Genomic DNA, 15,673 nt, shown 5'->3' with positions numbered 1-15,673 from the left:
CGATAATATTGTTATTAATACAGAGTGAGTTTTATGTATGTAACGCCCCAATGATCTCGGAAATGGCTAGTATGATTTTAATAAATTTTTGTTTACAAGAGTCTTGTGATAAGGTGGCATTTACATTGTTTTCAGATCCCACATTTAGGTGTCTAGTTACAATGGATCGTTTATCTGAAGAATAACGAATTGATATTTTAATAATATTAGGATATGGTGATAGGCGTAGAACTCAACAAGAAACGTAATATCTTTAATAATGTATATCCTAACCGAAATCCCATAACGAGATCTACTGTTAGTAAATAAGTAAAAAAAATTAACGCAACTGGTTCAGTAAAGATTTAACCAAATCAGGGCGCAGAAAAACTGCATCAACTGAAAACAAATTTTTAGTTGTTTGTATCCTATTAGAACGATCCACATTTGAGTACTAGACAAATAACCAGGGAACTTGATATTTCGCAATTATCCGTAATAAAAATTTTACGTGATAATAAATTTCATCCATACAAAGTAACGTAGGTCAGATGACGATTTTGATAGACGTGAAGAGTTTGCAGACCTAATGATGGGAAAATGTTACAATCAAAATGATCTAAATATTTTAAGTAACGTTATGTTTTGCGATGCGTTTTTGTATAAATGGAAACGTAAATCGGTATAATCCTCATTGGATGCGTGGATCCCACACCCCATATCTCGAAAACTGAATGTATGGGCTGTAATAATGGGCGACAAAATAATTGCTCCCTTTTTCATTGAGAGTAACTTAAATGGTTCGGCGTCTTTATATTTATTGGAAAATAGTATTATACATGAGTTGGCTCGGATATTTCCAAATCCAAGTAATTATTTTTAATTACATTTAAAAAAATATTCATTATTAGAAATTTTCGAACAATAATAATATCTGGCTACAACAAGATGGTGGGGGGTCAAGCAATACTTAAATAATTTGTTTCCTAGAAGATGGAAATGAAATTTAAATATCTGGGAATCGAAATATCTGGACACGGGGACGTGGAGACGGAAGTAAGAAACCAAGCTACAAGAGCATCAAGAGCAGCAGCATACCTAAATGACACAATCTGGCGAAATAAATACATTCGAACTGAAGCAAAAGCCCGCATATACAAGACCGCAATCAGACCTATATTATCCTATGCAGCAGAGACCCGACACCTCTAAAACGAAACAGATATTGAAGACTACAGAAATGAAAATAGTTCGAAGAATAGCGGGAAGAACACTAATGGATAGAGAAAGGAATGAAAACATAAGACGAACATGCGGGATAGATAACATCAATTGACTGGGTACTGGATAGAAAGATAAAATGGAATGAGCACATTGACCGCATGACGGAAGAACGAATTGTGAAAATATCAAGGGACAAATCACCAGCAGGACAAAGAAGCCTTGGAAGACCTAGGAAAAGATGGAGTAACAACCTCCCAGGTGACTGAGCGGAGGCAATGATGTGAAGAAAAACAGGCAATGATGCCTATACACAGCAGGATGAAGAAGAAGATGGACTGGAAGGCGTGGTTTTATCGAATAGCCCCGCGATCACCCGACATAAATCCTTTAGACTATTTCCTGAGGGGTCACTTAAAAACATCGTTCATAAAACAAAACTGCACCATGATTTGGGAAAATATTTTACTTCATCACTTTCGTTGAACTTTTTACTAACTTACTGACACTAGTCCTTGTTATGAGATTTGTATCAGCACATAAATTATAAAAGAATATTCAAATTAAACGAATTCATTCAATCGCAGCCATTTAAATGTACAATATTTATTGTAACTTTAATTGAGATACTGAAAATGTAGCAATAACTCCAAAATTATGGCATTTAGGTATAGAGGATATTACATGAAAAATAATCATGAAATTTAATGTATTATTCTGCATAATTCAATGTTTTTTTTTTATGTAAAAAGGGTAATTGAAGTGGTGCTTGCCATATGGATATTGATCTTGAACTTTTGTAGGTTGTAGTGCTCGTGAAAGACGTGCCTTGGATGCTCAATTCACAGGCTCGCAATTTTGCAAAAAAAATGAGGTTCTGGGCGTCTGCATGCGAACTCGGTGTTCATGAGCCACGTCTGCCGGTCGAGTAGATCTTGTAAAAACTGCTCCAGGCGGGATTATGTTAGAGACCTCGGATGAACATTTGCCGTGGTAATATCGGTAAAATGAAGTCAGGTCGGCAACCTTTCTTCTATGCTCTAAGCTCTCCAAGTTTCTGGTTAACTCTGGATCGCCTATAAGTCGAACTGCTCTCTCCTGTGTTGAATCGAGTATCTTCAGGGTATATTTGAGAGCCGTGCCCCAAATGTGCGAACAATTTTCCAAAGATGGACAATCGGAGCCTTGTAGAGGATTAAAAGCAATTGCGGAGTAAATATTTTTTTGATCTTAAAGGGGGTTCAAAGTTTTTATGAAGCTGGTTTGGTTAAATCGGCTAGTTCAAGCCAATCATATAGTTTTTCTCTAACTATTTTTTGCAAACGATTCTTTCAAAACATTCAATGGTATGGATTATCTATTAGAATAATAGAAGGTATTGATATTGATTCGGGTGCGCTAAAACTCGTGTCGATATTTAATCCGTTGAGATAAGGATGCGCAAACAGATAAACGGGTAGTCTGAGTACGTAATACAACTTGTGACGGATTCATTCATTTAGGTTAGGTCAGGAAAAATATTTTTCACTTGAATACACTGTAAATATAGATTTTATTTTTGTTTTTGATTTCATACTTAAAATCCCGAGTTATATAATCTTCGTCACGAGTTGTCTAATCTTCAAGACACTCACGAGCACATTGTAAAAGAAGTTAAAATATTGTGGCGGGTATTAAAACAGCGAGTTTGCGCATGCCCATTTGCTCAAATACACCAAAGAAGCCGCAGAAAGTGATATAACGGAAATTGTTACATTATTAATGGGTGCGGATATAAAATCCACTATAAAATACAACATAAAAAGTGCGTCGAAACTAGTGGAGAGTGCGACAACTAAATTAAATGAAGTAAAAATGTCTGGTCTGTGTTACCTGAAAATTGACGAGATCAAGTACTGCTAAACAAAATGGATCTACTGCAATGAAGTTCTTTCTGTGAAACACTAACTTACTCACTGGCCGCAATTAAAACCGAAACAACAACAGGCGCAACTTTCGCCTGGCGAACTATAAGAACCTCTAGGATCTTCATGTGCATGATTTAAAAAAGTTTTCAAAATTGATTGATGTTCTAAGGCCCATATGGATTTGAATTAATTTATGCATAAAATATTTTTTGTATACCTTAAAGACGCTAATGATCTACGCGGTCGATATGTACTATCGAATAAATAAATATAAACCTCTGGAATTTGGCAATTTGATTGATTTATTGTTCCGCGTTTAAAAATAACTTATAAATCTAGATAAACTAGAAATTTTCTATTCTACAGGCGAATACAAATAAATAGCATTAAAAATTATTTGAAAGCATCAAAACAATCTGTAATAGATTTAGAAGTTGTCTCGCTTTCTAGAGAAATGCATTACAATGCTTGACGGGGTACATATTTCGAAATGTAGTTTATTTTCCTCACATAGACAATTTAGTTTTCGAACGGGTACAGACAGAAAAATTCCTCAATAAGATAACAGCAGAATGGTTTTTTCATAGTTGCCTTTTTGGTTATGCTTACTAAAGTTTTAGCATAAAATGAGTAGTTTATTATTTACGCATAGTAAATAAGTAAAGAAATTTCTTTTGGAAATTATAGATAGAAAAATTGGTCTTGTTACCTGTATGTGTTCTCTGATGGGCCTTTAAATGCGAGCTCTTTGTATAAACCTTCTTGCAACCGAGAAATTGGCACTTATGTATTCGCCTTTTACTATCTGGCGAATGGTCCAAACGGGAATGGTGCTTTTGCGGCTGATGATGAGAAGACGTCGATATACTATTAACACTATTACTATTATTATTATTATTATTATTACTACTATTAACCGGTGGTCTTGACGGCACTACCGAAATATACCGAGTGAGACCCGATGCGCGCACTCGCACGATCGTGTTCCGGTTGCTAATCCGCACTCCGCAGACGTCCAAGTCACTAGCACTAGAGCTTTCGTTACTTAAGCCCCCTTGGCCAGATTCTGGGGAAGATGGAGGTGTCAGCGTAGTTGGATTTCGGGAAGAAAGGCGTAATCGCAAATCACTATCTTCATCGTCATCATCTTCTTCCTGAAAAATAAAACATGTTTTCGTATTGTGCGGAACAGCTACTACGAATAATTTACGAATACTACGAAAAAAATTTACTGAACACTGATACATAGGTGATACTATATATTTTGAGATGCAAGAAAATCTCAAGGGAACTGATATTAATTATGTTTTAAGTTGAATGCTCATTTGCCGTGAAACATCGACCACTAGACCACTAATCCTCTACTTCGAAAGGAAAGTACGTACATAATTTTCTTGACAAACATTAGCTTTATCGCACTTGCTGGGGTTAGTGAATCTTTGTCAATACCCACACAGTTTTCTCGGCAAATAAAAATATAATGAAATGCTTCATTAGCTGTTACTATTTTAGAAAGAATACCATCTTCAACATTTCTAACGTTTCCTATGCAAATTTTACTCGCCTTTTGGAAATAGTTAATTACATGTGGCACCCAACAAGTGCAATTTTTTTGTTATGAAGACGATTATATAAAATTGGAATCATTGTTGCGTGAGAAGTACCTGAATCGCTTGATAGCTGGATTTTAGATCTTTTTCCATTATACGCTTTATTCTACCATCGATTCCAATAGTAACTGAAAAACATGGCTTACCAGCACGTGCTCCATTACCAATCGAACACCGACCTCTTTTAAATTCGCTACACTAGCCAAACATAGTAGCTTGTGAAGGACTTTCATCACCAAATGCGCATTGTAACCGTTCAAGACTTTGTTATTCACTTAAATCGATCTTTAAATCATAGTATATCATAGCGCACACGAATTCTGCTGATAAATTGATAATTCGATCGCAAATTTTATGAGCGAGGGCGGTTCAAATATGATCGAGGAAAACGTTGTAGATTTCGCGCCTCTATGTTTTGAGGGTAGCGACTTGATTATATTAGCTGGATCCCTTACCAACAGTATGGCATAGTTTTCGACCATGAGTGAACGTCAGGCATTAAAAACATAGAAATTCTTTATCATTTACAAACCGTCAGCGAACCAGCATCACACCAGATAATATGACGAAGCATGGGTACACTTTTACACTCTCGAAAGCAAGTTGTGGTCTAAAGAGTGTAGGTAGAGGAAGGGTCGCCAGTAAAAGAGAAAACAACCAGATCCGTGAGTACTGCACGTTGACTTCTTGGGCACACAACGTTGCATAAATGCTGCATACTACTCTTACCTCCAGAAAAAATACTTGAAACCCACTTATTACCTAAAACGAAGAAGAATTTCAGCGCAAAGTGCGATTCTTCTACAGGATAACGCGCGCCCTAATCCCGCGCGACTCATACACTCATATCGAAAATTATCCCACATGCATCCCAAATCACCGACGCCATGACCTTGTCTGCAGATGGAACGGACTCTGCCTTCTTTGGAGCCGATTCTTCCTTTTTATTCCACTATTTTGATTGTTCTTTTATTTCGGGTGTGAAGTGATGGACCCACGCTCTATCCATGGTTATGAAACGTGGTAAAAATTCGGTTTTATTTTTATGAAACATTTATGAAACATTGTTTAAATCTTTAGCCTCGTTTAAACTCAGTTTTTCAAATTTTAATGTTGATAACGAAGGAGCAGTCTCACCCAGAATAGAATCTATATCAGCTTTTATATTGGTTACACTAAGACCTTTCAAATAAAAGTATTATATCAAATAACGATGACCAATTACTTCCACTTTACAAATTCGCTGAAAACACTATTGACTATTGCCAAACAAATACTAAATAACGTGACGTCTTCAAACTTAAAACATATGGTGTATATTCTTCTTCTTCCTTGTAGTCTATAAATAGCAGTGACTCAACTGCAGTCAGAGCTTACTACTTAGGATAGTGGTTTAATTCCTCTAGTTCCATAGCATCTCAAAATATACACTGTGGTCCTTGTATATATATTCAGTTTTTCATTCCAATAGCATAGATAAATCACTTTGAAGCCACTGAAAGTTATGAAGTAATTTGCAAAAGTATAGCATATAGTAAGTTTGTAATCAAAGCAAATCAATAGTAACTATAAATACAGACAACAAGACAGAAAAATTCATAGAAGTATGCACGAGTAAGGTAAATGTGGAAGTGAAGCGAACATATTACTTTGAGAACGAGCTAAAACATTGTTCTTTAAAATAAAATAATAACTAGGTAAAGAAAACAATTAGCATTATTAAAAAGTTTGGAATCATCTCTTATAATCAAATTTAATATGTTTTATAAGAAATCAAAAATTTGCTGTTTTATTAGTGACGGATATGCCTATCAATCAAGTTGAAAGGGAAATTTTTTTATTTCCAACGTTAAATTGGGATATGACTCTGGCTACAGTAGAAATAAAGGAATGATATGTTATGTTACTGCAATTTTCAGTTACACTACTTTAAGAAATATCCAAATTATAACGTCTAAGTAATATTATAATACGATCTATATTTACCTCATCATCGATGGGTTCCTGTTTCACCAAGATGGCACAAGAGAGGGCTCCGTCCCATGACATGGGAGAACTGGCTGACGAAAATGCATCAAAATGGTTATCGTTGTAATCGTAGCCATACCAAGATCTATCCACGTCTGTAGGAAGTTTCTTGAGAGATTTGATTTTTGGTTCATCTTTGAGGTACCTCTCCATTTCGTAACATGTCTGAAATAAAATAAAATGAAAACGTTAAAAAGCCATCAAAAGACAACGACACTGACAAGCAAAATAAGTTGGATACAAAATAGTTGAATGAGTCTTCTAATTGGTGAAGTTTTGCAAAAGAAACCTGTTTTAAAAAAAGTACGTAAAAAAACGTTTAGGACTTGGAGATGATTACTGTCATCCAGATAATGACTAAGAGTTACTATCGACGGTATCATTTAGCTTATAGACAACACTAATCACACATGTAAAACTGAGAACAGTGGTGACTGAACACACAGTACGTAACATATAGTATCTATCCATCTTATCTTATGTCAGCTAGTCACTTAGAATGTTCATTATTTCGTTTTTCATGAATTAGTAATCCTAAAAATTCCCGTTATTTGAAACCTCTTGAATATGACATATGGTGAAATTTCCCGAAAATATAGTTTTTTATCGAGCCCTTGTCAGGCCATTTTATAATTCTTTTTTGAGTGCCTTTTACACGGTCATTTTATTTTCGTTTGAGTTGAACTGTCAGTTCAACCAGTATGTAAAAAGCAAAAAGTGATAGGAAAACTGAAATGTAAAGGGGGAGCTAAGGGGATGGCCTAACCATTTCATTTCAGTTTAGTAGAATCATACGTCTGTAGGTTTTTGTTTAAGATATCACTATTAATATTGAATTATGTTGCATGATCACGATTTTATTCATAAATCTAGAAATTTGTGCAACAGTTTTTCGAGATCCTTTTGAAAAACCGGTGTTCACCGCTCACATCGTAAGCGGAACGTGGGCCACCTGCTGTATTGTAAAGTAAAAAGAAATTAACATTTTGTGATTAAAATTAGCAAAGTTCAATAGATTCAACAGAGGAAGAAAATAAAACGAAATGAAAAATGATAATTTAAAATCACAAAACCTCAAAACCGTACGGTTTACCGCAACATAGGAAATTAATAATCTAAGCTGCAATAATGTTGCAACTATAGGTCAAAAACATAAAAGAACTACCAAAACAAAAGACCGCGGGCTAATTAAAATTATATGGAAAACATTATAAAATTGAATAGATAATAAAGGAAAATAGCTTGAAAGCGGATACAAGATAAATTAATTTAATTTTCTAGGTAATTATGATGAAAGATCCAAGTTAAACGAATTCAATGTCTTTTAACGAAAACAGCTAATTATTTTCGCTGTTTTGTGAATGTTTTAATACCAGAAAATGATGCGCACAATCAACAAATTATATTTTCTCTAGTATATAATAGAATTTCTTCTGCTTCTCAGTTTTCCGTTTCGAGAATGAGAATATATTAAGCAAAATATTAATTAAAGTACAGGCGAAGCCGTTATCAAATACCAGCATGTCGTTTTATTAACACACATTATTAAAGCTGCATAATCAGAACTGAGAATTACGTAATTCCGTTCCTTGTTTTCACAATTCAATAAAACTCGACAGTAGCGAAACCCATTTTAATATATAATCGCCTGCAATTAAATATGTAAAAACGTAAAAACATCTTTTTGAGTTTTATTTAGAAAGGAAGAAATCTTAATATCTAACAAAAAATGAGAAGCAAGGATAGAAAGTTACAAAGGTTGTATACTTTTCAAAGCCCTCCTCATTAGAGGCGATTTATATTTTGCATTAAATGTTATCTTGATGAAATTCTTCGAAAACTCCTTTCATTCATATAGTAATGAATAAACGAAATTGACAATTTTGATTTGTTTCACAAAAAATTGATGTCACATATATTTGAAAAAAATAATAATAATATTTTCAGTTACTAGAGATTTAGATAGGATACGGTAGCTAACAGAGAATAGGACTTCTAAATGATACATTCTGTAAAGTTTTTAAAAAATTTTTTAAAATTAAACACACAAATCATTTATATACTTAAATAAAATTCTATAAAGTTCTAGAATAAAAATAAACAAAAGAAATGAATAAATAGACTTTCATATCGATTATTTAAAAGAAATACTGTAAATAAAACACCCGATATAATAAAAATTTCTAACGGGACACATCAAAGGGGCTTCCGCCATTTATAAAAAATGTGAAAGACGCCGAATTTTAAAATTCCTTTGTAGCCGGACAGAGCCGGCTTAAGGATCCATCCAACAATTCTTATTCTTATTAATATAAAACCATTATTGCTATGTACAAAGCAACAAGATCTGAACAATGAACTACTTCAACACAAATGCCAAGGTTAAAGCAGCAAGATGTAGATTTTTGTATCCCTAATTGGCCTCTATTTCAGAGATACAGGTGTTTTTGTAATTAAGTGATTGCAAGAATGGATGATTATATTTGTATTTATAAGAATAATTATAATAAAAAATAGTAGAAAAAACCTTGAGGCAAAAAGAATCATAGAAAATTTTGTGAGCAATTGACAGAAATATTTAAAGTAGGAAAGTTCTAAACTCAGATAAAAAGATTGTCAGCAAATGTCTGAGAGAGATTGGATTAGTCTAGTCCAGAAGTTCTCAAACTTTTTTCCTCGTAAACCACTTTGAAAATACTTATCACTAGTTTTGGTTGATACATTTACACCATATTACCAACTCACCAAAAAATCAGATCTAACTATAGAATTTCAAGTACACTCCTGTTGTAGTGCTTCCCGTGGACCCCTGGGGTGCAGCTGGAGCACTTTGGGAATCACTGATTCAGAGGAAGTGAAACAAAATAACATAAAAACGAGAGAAATTCTAATAATTTGTTACAAATAGGAATAACCCAGATACTGTAAACTTTGCATATTATTATTATAAGGATAAATATCCTTGTATTGGCAAAAAATATGAATAGAGAAGATAAAGAGCAACCAAGAAAAAGGGAAAAACACAAAATAAAACAAGAAAAGCATGTGAATAAAATGATATAGTTCCTGAAATTATAAATGGTTAGGTTATCACAAATACGAAAAGAATGGATTTAGAAAAGACATGAAAAGAAATAGAGATATAGAAAAAAGACCAGACGCTAAATATACATCACAAATGGGCTATAAGCTATCTACTAATATTCTGGGGTAACAATAAAGTGAATGTATAGAATTAAATTTCAAGCAGTAATACAATTACTAACAATAATAAGAAGGGATGTTTTCTACATTTATGGATCTGCAAGCAGCTATCGACACAATAGAAGAAAAGAAATATGGAGAATAAATGGGGCACCAGAAACACATATGAGGCCGTAAAGGCAAAAATACAAATTGCGTGAATGAAACTAGAAGTGATTTGAATAAAAAGAAAAATTTGAGTCCACCATAATTCCTTTTAGTTTTAGAAAAGACAACGAAACAAATGAAAGAGAAAACATGAAAATTAAGAATACGAATAAAGCTAATGTGATGATCACAAGATACAAATACAAATTGTATGAAATGCCACGTTGTGAGACATATACAATATATTAAAACAGGCCGAGTAGATGAAGGCAGATAAAATAGGGAGAATCAATCTACAAGCAAGCACCACACACTAAGCAAGACTATATATAGATATAGATACCTGGACAAGTGGAAAAATCTTATAATAATATCAATAATAGCATATACAAGTAAAAATTAAAGATCCAAAAAGAAAATGAGCATAATTGATATGAAAATCTAAGAAGATAGCGGAGAAAACAAAGCGAAACAAATGTAGAAATGAATAGGTCCTTCCGAGAAGGTATAAAAATTTATACGAAATATATAGAACACGAAAGAAAAAACCCTAGATGAAATGGAAACAGTAGACAAGAAATGATTGAGTTACTATGTACAAGAGGAAGCAAAATCGTCGTCGGACACCTGATAATGTAGAAAGAGAGAATGAAAGAAGAAGAATACAATTTTCGTATTATTCGTCTCTGTCGCCCTGGAGTGAGAGTTGAATTAAGAATGGTTGAAGTAAGTAAAATCTAAAGAGCGAGTGGTTAAATTTTATGTCATTCCTTTCAGTTGGCCTTACGGTAGAACAACGTAAAAGCATCTATACTATGACGAATTATTTGCTGAAGCAGATCTCATCATCAGAATAGTGGAAAAAATTGATGTGAATTGACCCTTGTAGTACATATAAATTTTTTTCTATGCTGCTATTTATAATCAAATAGTGCTAGGTCTTGCTTCATTTAAACTACAATTCTAATTAAGCTACAGTCCACATAACCGTCAGTATATTGGGCATAGTTAAAAGGAGTTCCATAACTAAAATAAAGCAGTGTGTAATAAAGAACGCCATCTAGCTGTTACTTATCGAATTTAAAGCTGCGTGAACGAAGTATGGAAATATAATAGATGTCTCGCATTAAAAAGGCGTTAATAAATTTGGTTTGTTCTATTTCTTGGATGCAAAGAGATCTAAATATTGCATTTCATTTGTTTACCAGTGTTAAAAATCTCTACTTACAGAAGAAGTGTATTAACACTATCAAAAAGTCAATATGGACATATAAAAGTGAAAAACACAGAAAAGTGGATGTATTGGATAGAATTATATTTAAGACTGAATAATTTAAACAGGCATAAATGTGTTTCATGGAGTTACCAACCGAGAAGCGTTAAAAATGTTGGAAATCAGATCAAAACAATCAAAAACAAAACAACTTTTGGAGACTACAGAAATGAAAATTCTCAGGGGATCTCGGTAAAAACACTACTAGACCTATAAAGAAGCGACGATCAGTTGACCAACATATAAGTCGAATCACAGACAATAGACTGGTAAAAATAGCTAGTGATAAATAAATCTCCAATTGGAACATAAAGTAGAGCTCAACAAGCAAAGAGGTGGAGGGACAATCTAGAGCCAGGATGAGGAAAGATATCGAACAAGAAACAAGCGATAGACCTATTATGGAAAAAGAAAGAATATTAAAACAAGCATAGAATATAGAGAAGAACATAAAGAGAATGAAGAGAATAAATTGTACATTTGGTAACATGTCCTTTTATTTTATGTTTTTATTATAAAGCACGTTGGCCAACTGATTTAATGTTTGGAAAAAAGAGGATCTTTAGCCCTTCACTGCGCGTTGTTTGAGAGTGGTGGTTCTGCAGTGCGCGATTTACCTGGGGTTTGCGAGTATTTCTAGTGTGGAGTAGTATAGTGCAATACGTTAAATTTTTTGCGTTAAAAAATGCATTAAATTTCATGGTTTTTCGATTTTTGTCGACTTACTTCACATCCGGCATATGACTAGAGGATAACATTCACTTCGTGTTTGTCTTTTTATAGCCAGTAAGTTTTTCGCACAGCCGATAGGTAAACACCACTTGAGAGTTTCACGAGTCATTTCAACAGTTCCACAAGCATTGTTTTCCATACCAATTATCTACATAAAAAAGGTGTTCCTTCTTTACATACAGCTCAAAGGAAGTCAGAACAACACTTCCCGCTTTGTCAATGTCATGTCTGTTTGTTAAAACTTTGATACATTTAAAAAAATTCGTCGGTTGACCAGTCGAATCTGCCATGTTCGCTACATGAGATGGATTCAAATTGCATTACATCTAAGTTGGTTTATATCCAAAATATAGCCTCCTGTATCTGTAACATTTTCATGTTATGTTGTAAATTTTTAGTATCCGATAATGTCTGTAGGAAGCGGCTCATATTCTTGGGTACTGTCATTTCTTCTAGTTTGAATTTCTTCCAACTCTTAGATTAGATACTTGGACATAATATAATTTATAAATATACCGCAAAATGCAATAAAAATCTCAAACCATCTAGAATGTATTGTTTTTACGAAAGGTTTACTTGATCAACTTTATCGCAGCGTAACCATCGCAGCAAATTTTTTGCTCGGTTTTCAATCTGTGAATTACGTTCGCAAATATATTTCGCGGATTCTATTTAGTTTTGAAGACGAGTTACCTAATCTCGAGCATTAAACCTATAGTGAAGGAGAATATTCGTTTAGCTGTGAAAATGTTAAATTAAGAAGGTGCGCCTATGCTTTCTCTCTGTATTTATTTTCATTCTAAAAAATGCCCATGTTTTTATCATTTTCTAAAACAGATAAAACCATTTACATGTAATTCGTGTGGTAATTCTACATTCGCAGATCTTAATTTTATTAATATCCATCTATTAAACTCACCACAATCACTGAATCTTGACATATTTACGTTTTAATTGTTGGTATCATGTAGCAGTCACGTTCTAGTTTAACAACATAACGAACCAAGAATTTTATCTAACTTAGTAAGAGTAAAAATTAGGAATGATTTATTATTCATGCTTCTACAATAACAAGGACGAGTCTTTCCAACTTCGGAAATGTATTCCCATTGAGAATTTCGGTAAGGTAACAGCGTCTATTGGGGATACGGCCACTGAGGGAGAAAATATTTTTGATTTGAACAAATACATTTTTATTATAAGACATATAGGTTTGTTATTTAAAAATAAATAAAGTGTTTTCATCAAAAAAGCATATGCCAATGATGTAATTGTCAACTGCTTGATTATGAACTGAAAGAAGATGCATGAGTCTACATTGTAGTAACTTGAATTTTTTGATTCGGAATAAATTGGGGTAAGCAGAGTCATTTAGCCGCATGCAGTTAAAGAGTTGCTCTAAAAAAGCCACCAAGTCTTATTCATTTCAATTCTGTTCTTAACATCATTTACAGTATAAAATGTACATCTGCATTTTTTACTGAAATTCAAAATAAGCTGATTGTTCTGCCTCAATACATGAGAGGTGTGATAAGAAAATACGGAATGCCCTTTCGATATGGCTTCGTTGGCTGTCCCCTGACCAAAAGGGTGTCAAATTTCACTTTTAGGATATTTTATATTGTTGGAAACGGAGAGTTGTCACATGATGATGAATCTGGTGAGTAAAGAGGATGTGGACAGACAAAAATACTCAAAAGTTCGCGAATCAAAAGCGACCTGAGGCATAGCGCGTTTCCATTATGGGAAAGTAAGTTGGTGGCTCATATTCAGGTATCATTCTTTGCACATCGTTTCATAAAAACTCTAGTAAATTTAAAATAGTCATTCGCTTGCTGGAATGAACAAGTTTATCTGTTTATCTATCACTACATTTGAAAAATTTTCATAGGTACCACACTATATATGAAAAGTTTATATGAGTGGTAGAGTGATAAGGCAAACCTGAATAGTATTCACACCAATAGAGATATTACTCGAAAAACACATGTGGTCAAACGTTATTATCACTGCAAGGTCTGAATGCACCAGTGCTCGGTCTAAAGAAACTTCAAGGCTTTCAAGTAACGTGAAAATAAAAAGACAGTCAAAATGGCTAAACAAGCAGTACTAGAACATTTCTGCGGCGATGTAAAATGAATAAGTAAGATGGATAAAATGAAACTCTATTTTATTGTGGAATCACAATCGTCAAAATTTTTGCAGAAGTGAGAAGAGAGAAAAAAGATGAAAACTGTTGTGTCCGTTTACAGCGTATTATTAGTTCAATAGGTATCTAAAATTGATAGGATTGAGAGGGGATTCCTATGTAAATTATGTGTTCACCAGATGATGAATTGTGAATTAGAACAGTTTATTATACTTCTTAATTCCAGACTTAATAAACTATCGACAAGAACTAGGTTTATTATCTAGGATTATGGGCATCATAAAAGAAATAAGGTTAAATAAACATCAAGAGGACTATAACAGGTTTGGAAAGTTACAGTAGTACTATTTAAAAAGATGTATCGTTTAGCGATAAAACTTGAAATTAGTTTGTAAGTATCAGAAATACTAGGAAATAATGGTATTTGATACAAAAACTATTCAATAAAAAAGTAGAATATTTTGTACTTATTTTTAATTGGAATTAAAATAAATTTGGGTAGATGGATGCTTGAAACGACAGTCAGATAAATTGCAAATGTTATGAGAAGCAACAAATGGAAGAGCACTAAAAATTCATTATATTGCGCTCTGGCAAATGGAATATATACAATGATACCATCTAAATCCATAAAGTTTTCATTGTTATTTTCACATTAAGTTGTCAACTGGAACTAAGACGTCTCAATATTCATGAAACGGGGGTAATTGAATTTCGTAAGAAGCTCAATTCACCGAATTATTTGGGAAACATTGATCTCGTTTATCAATTATGAACATATCATGTGAACCGTTTAATGACATTGCCATTGAATTGTGTAACTTAATCTCAACTATATATAGAAGTATAGTTAAGCATACATGGAAAGGATTTTCGAACGATCTAGTCTCGCACCGATCAGTTCTTTAAAATTTTCGGCTCATTAATACGAACAACAGTCAAGATCAGTGAATGATCAGGACTGCGGTATTGCCTCTAGATCTGTCCGAGTTATTGTTCCGTTAGTGCGTAACCCCTGTGTGCATTGTGGAGTGATTGGTTAGGTTGTTTATAACAGCTTCACCAGCATCTGGGTTTGTTTGTTTGTTTGTAACTCTCCGTTGGACTAATAGTAAATGGCTTATTACTGTTAGTATATCCCACCACTTCAATTGCGTTCGTTAGCCTTGCGGGCTAAGGCGTCAACCTCCAGATTCGCCGGTCGTGGGTTCAAATGCTCACTGTAAATTTTCGCTTTACATCGAAACAAATGTTACAAATGTCTGCTCTCTATTAAAGATTCACATAACTAATAACTAGAACTTCATTATTGTTTTATTGTTTTATTTTAAAAATTATTTTTAACTGTTCAGTTTAATGTGCTTTGAAAGCGTGTCTTTTAGATTTTTCAAACTATACTTATTCTTTTTAATGTGTACGATAT

The 15,673-nt window shown here is 33.5% G+C and overlaps 1 protein-coding gene across 1 annotated transcript in view; it reads right to left on the bottom strand.

The window, feature by feature from the left end:
• LOC130444761 (Krueppel-like factor 6) overlaps positions 1-15,673 on the bottom strand; it is a 517,560-nt gene that overhangs the window by 122,559 nt on the left and 379,328 nt on the right. Inside the window, exons 2-3 of the mRNA XM_056780046.1 lie at positions 6,704-6,910; positions 3,817-4,261 (exon numbers count right to left, since the gene is read on the bottom strand). Coding sequence (XP_056636024.1) covers positions 3,817-4,261; positions 6,704-6,910 — 652 coding nt within the window. The remainder of the gene's footprint in view (positions 1-3,816; positions 4,262-6,703; positions 6,911-15,673) is intronic.

This window comes from Diorhabda sublineata, chromosome 5, assembly GCF_026230105.1.
Source record: "Diorhabda sublineata isolate icDioSubl1.1 chromosome 5, icDioSubl1.1, whole genome shotgun sequence".
NCBI lineage: Eukaryota > Metazoa > Arthropoda > Insecta > Coleoptera > Chrysomelidae > Diorhabda > Diorhabda sublineata.
The sequence above is the reverse complement of the archived record's forward strand: the minus strand, read 5'-3'. Positions and strand labels throughout refer to the sequence as shown.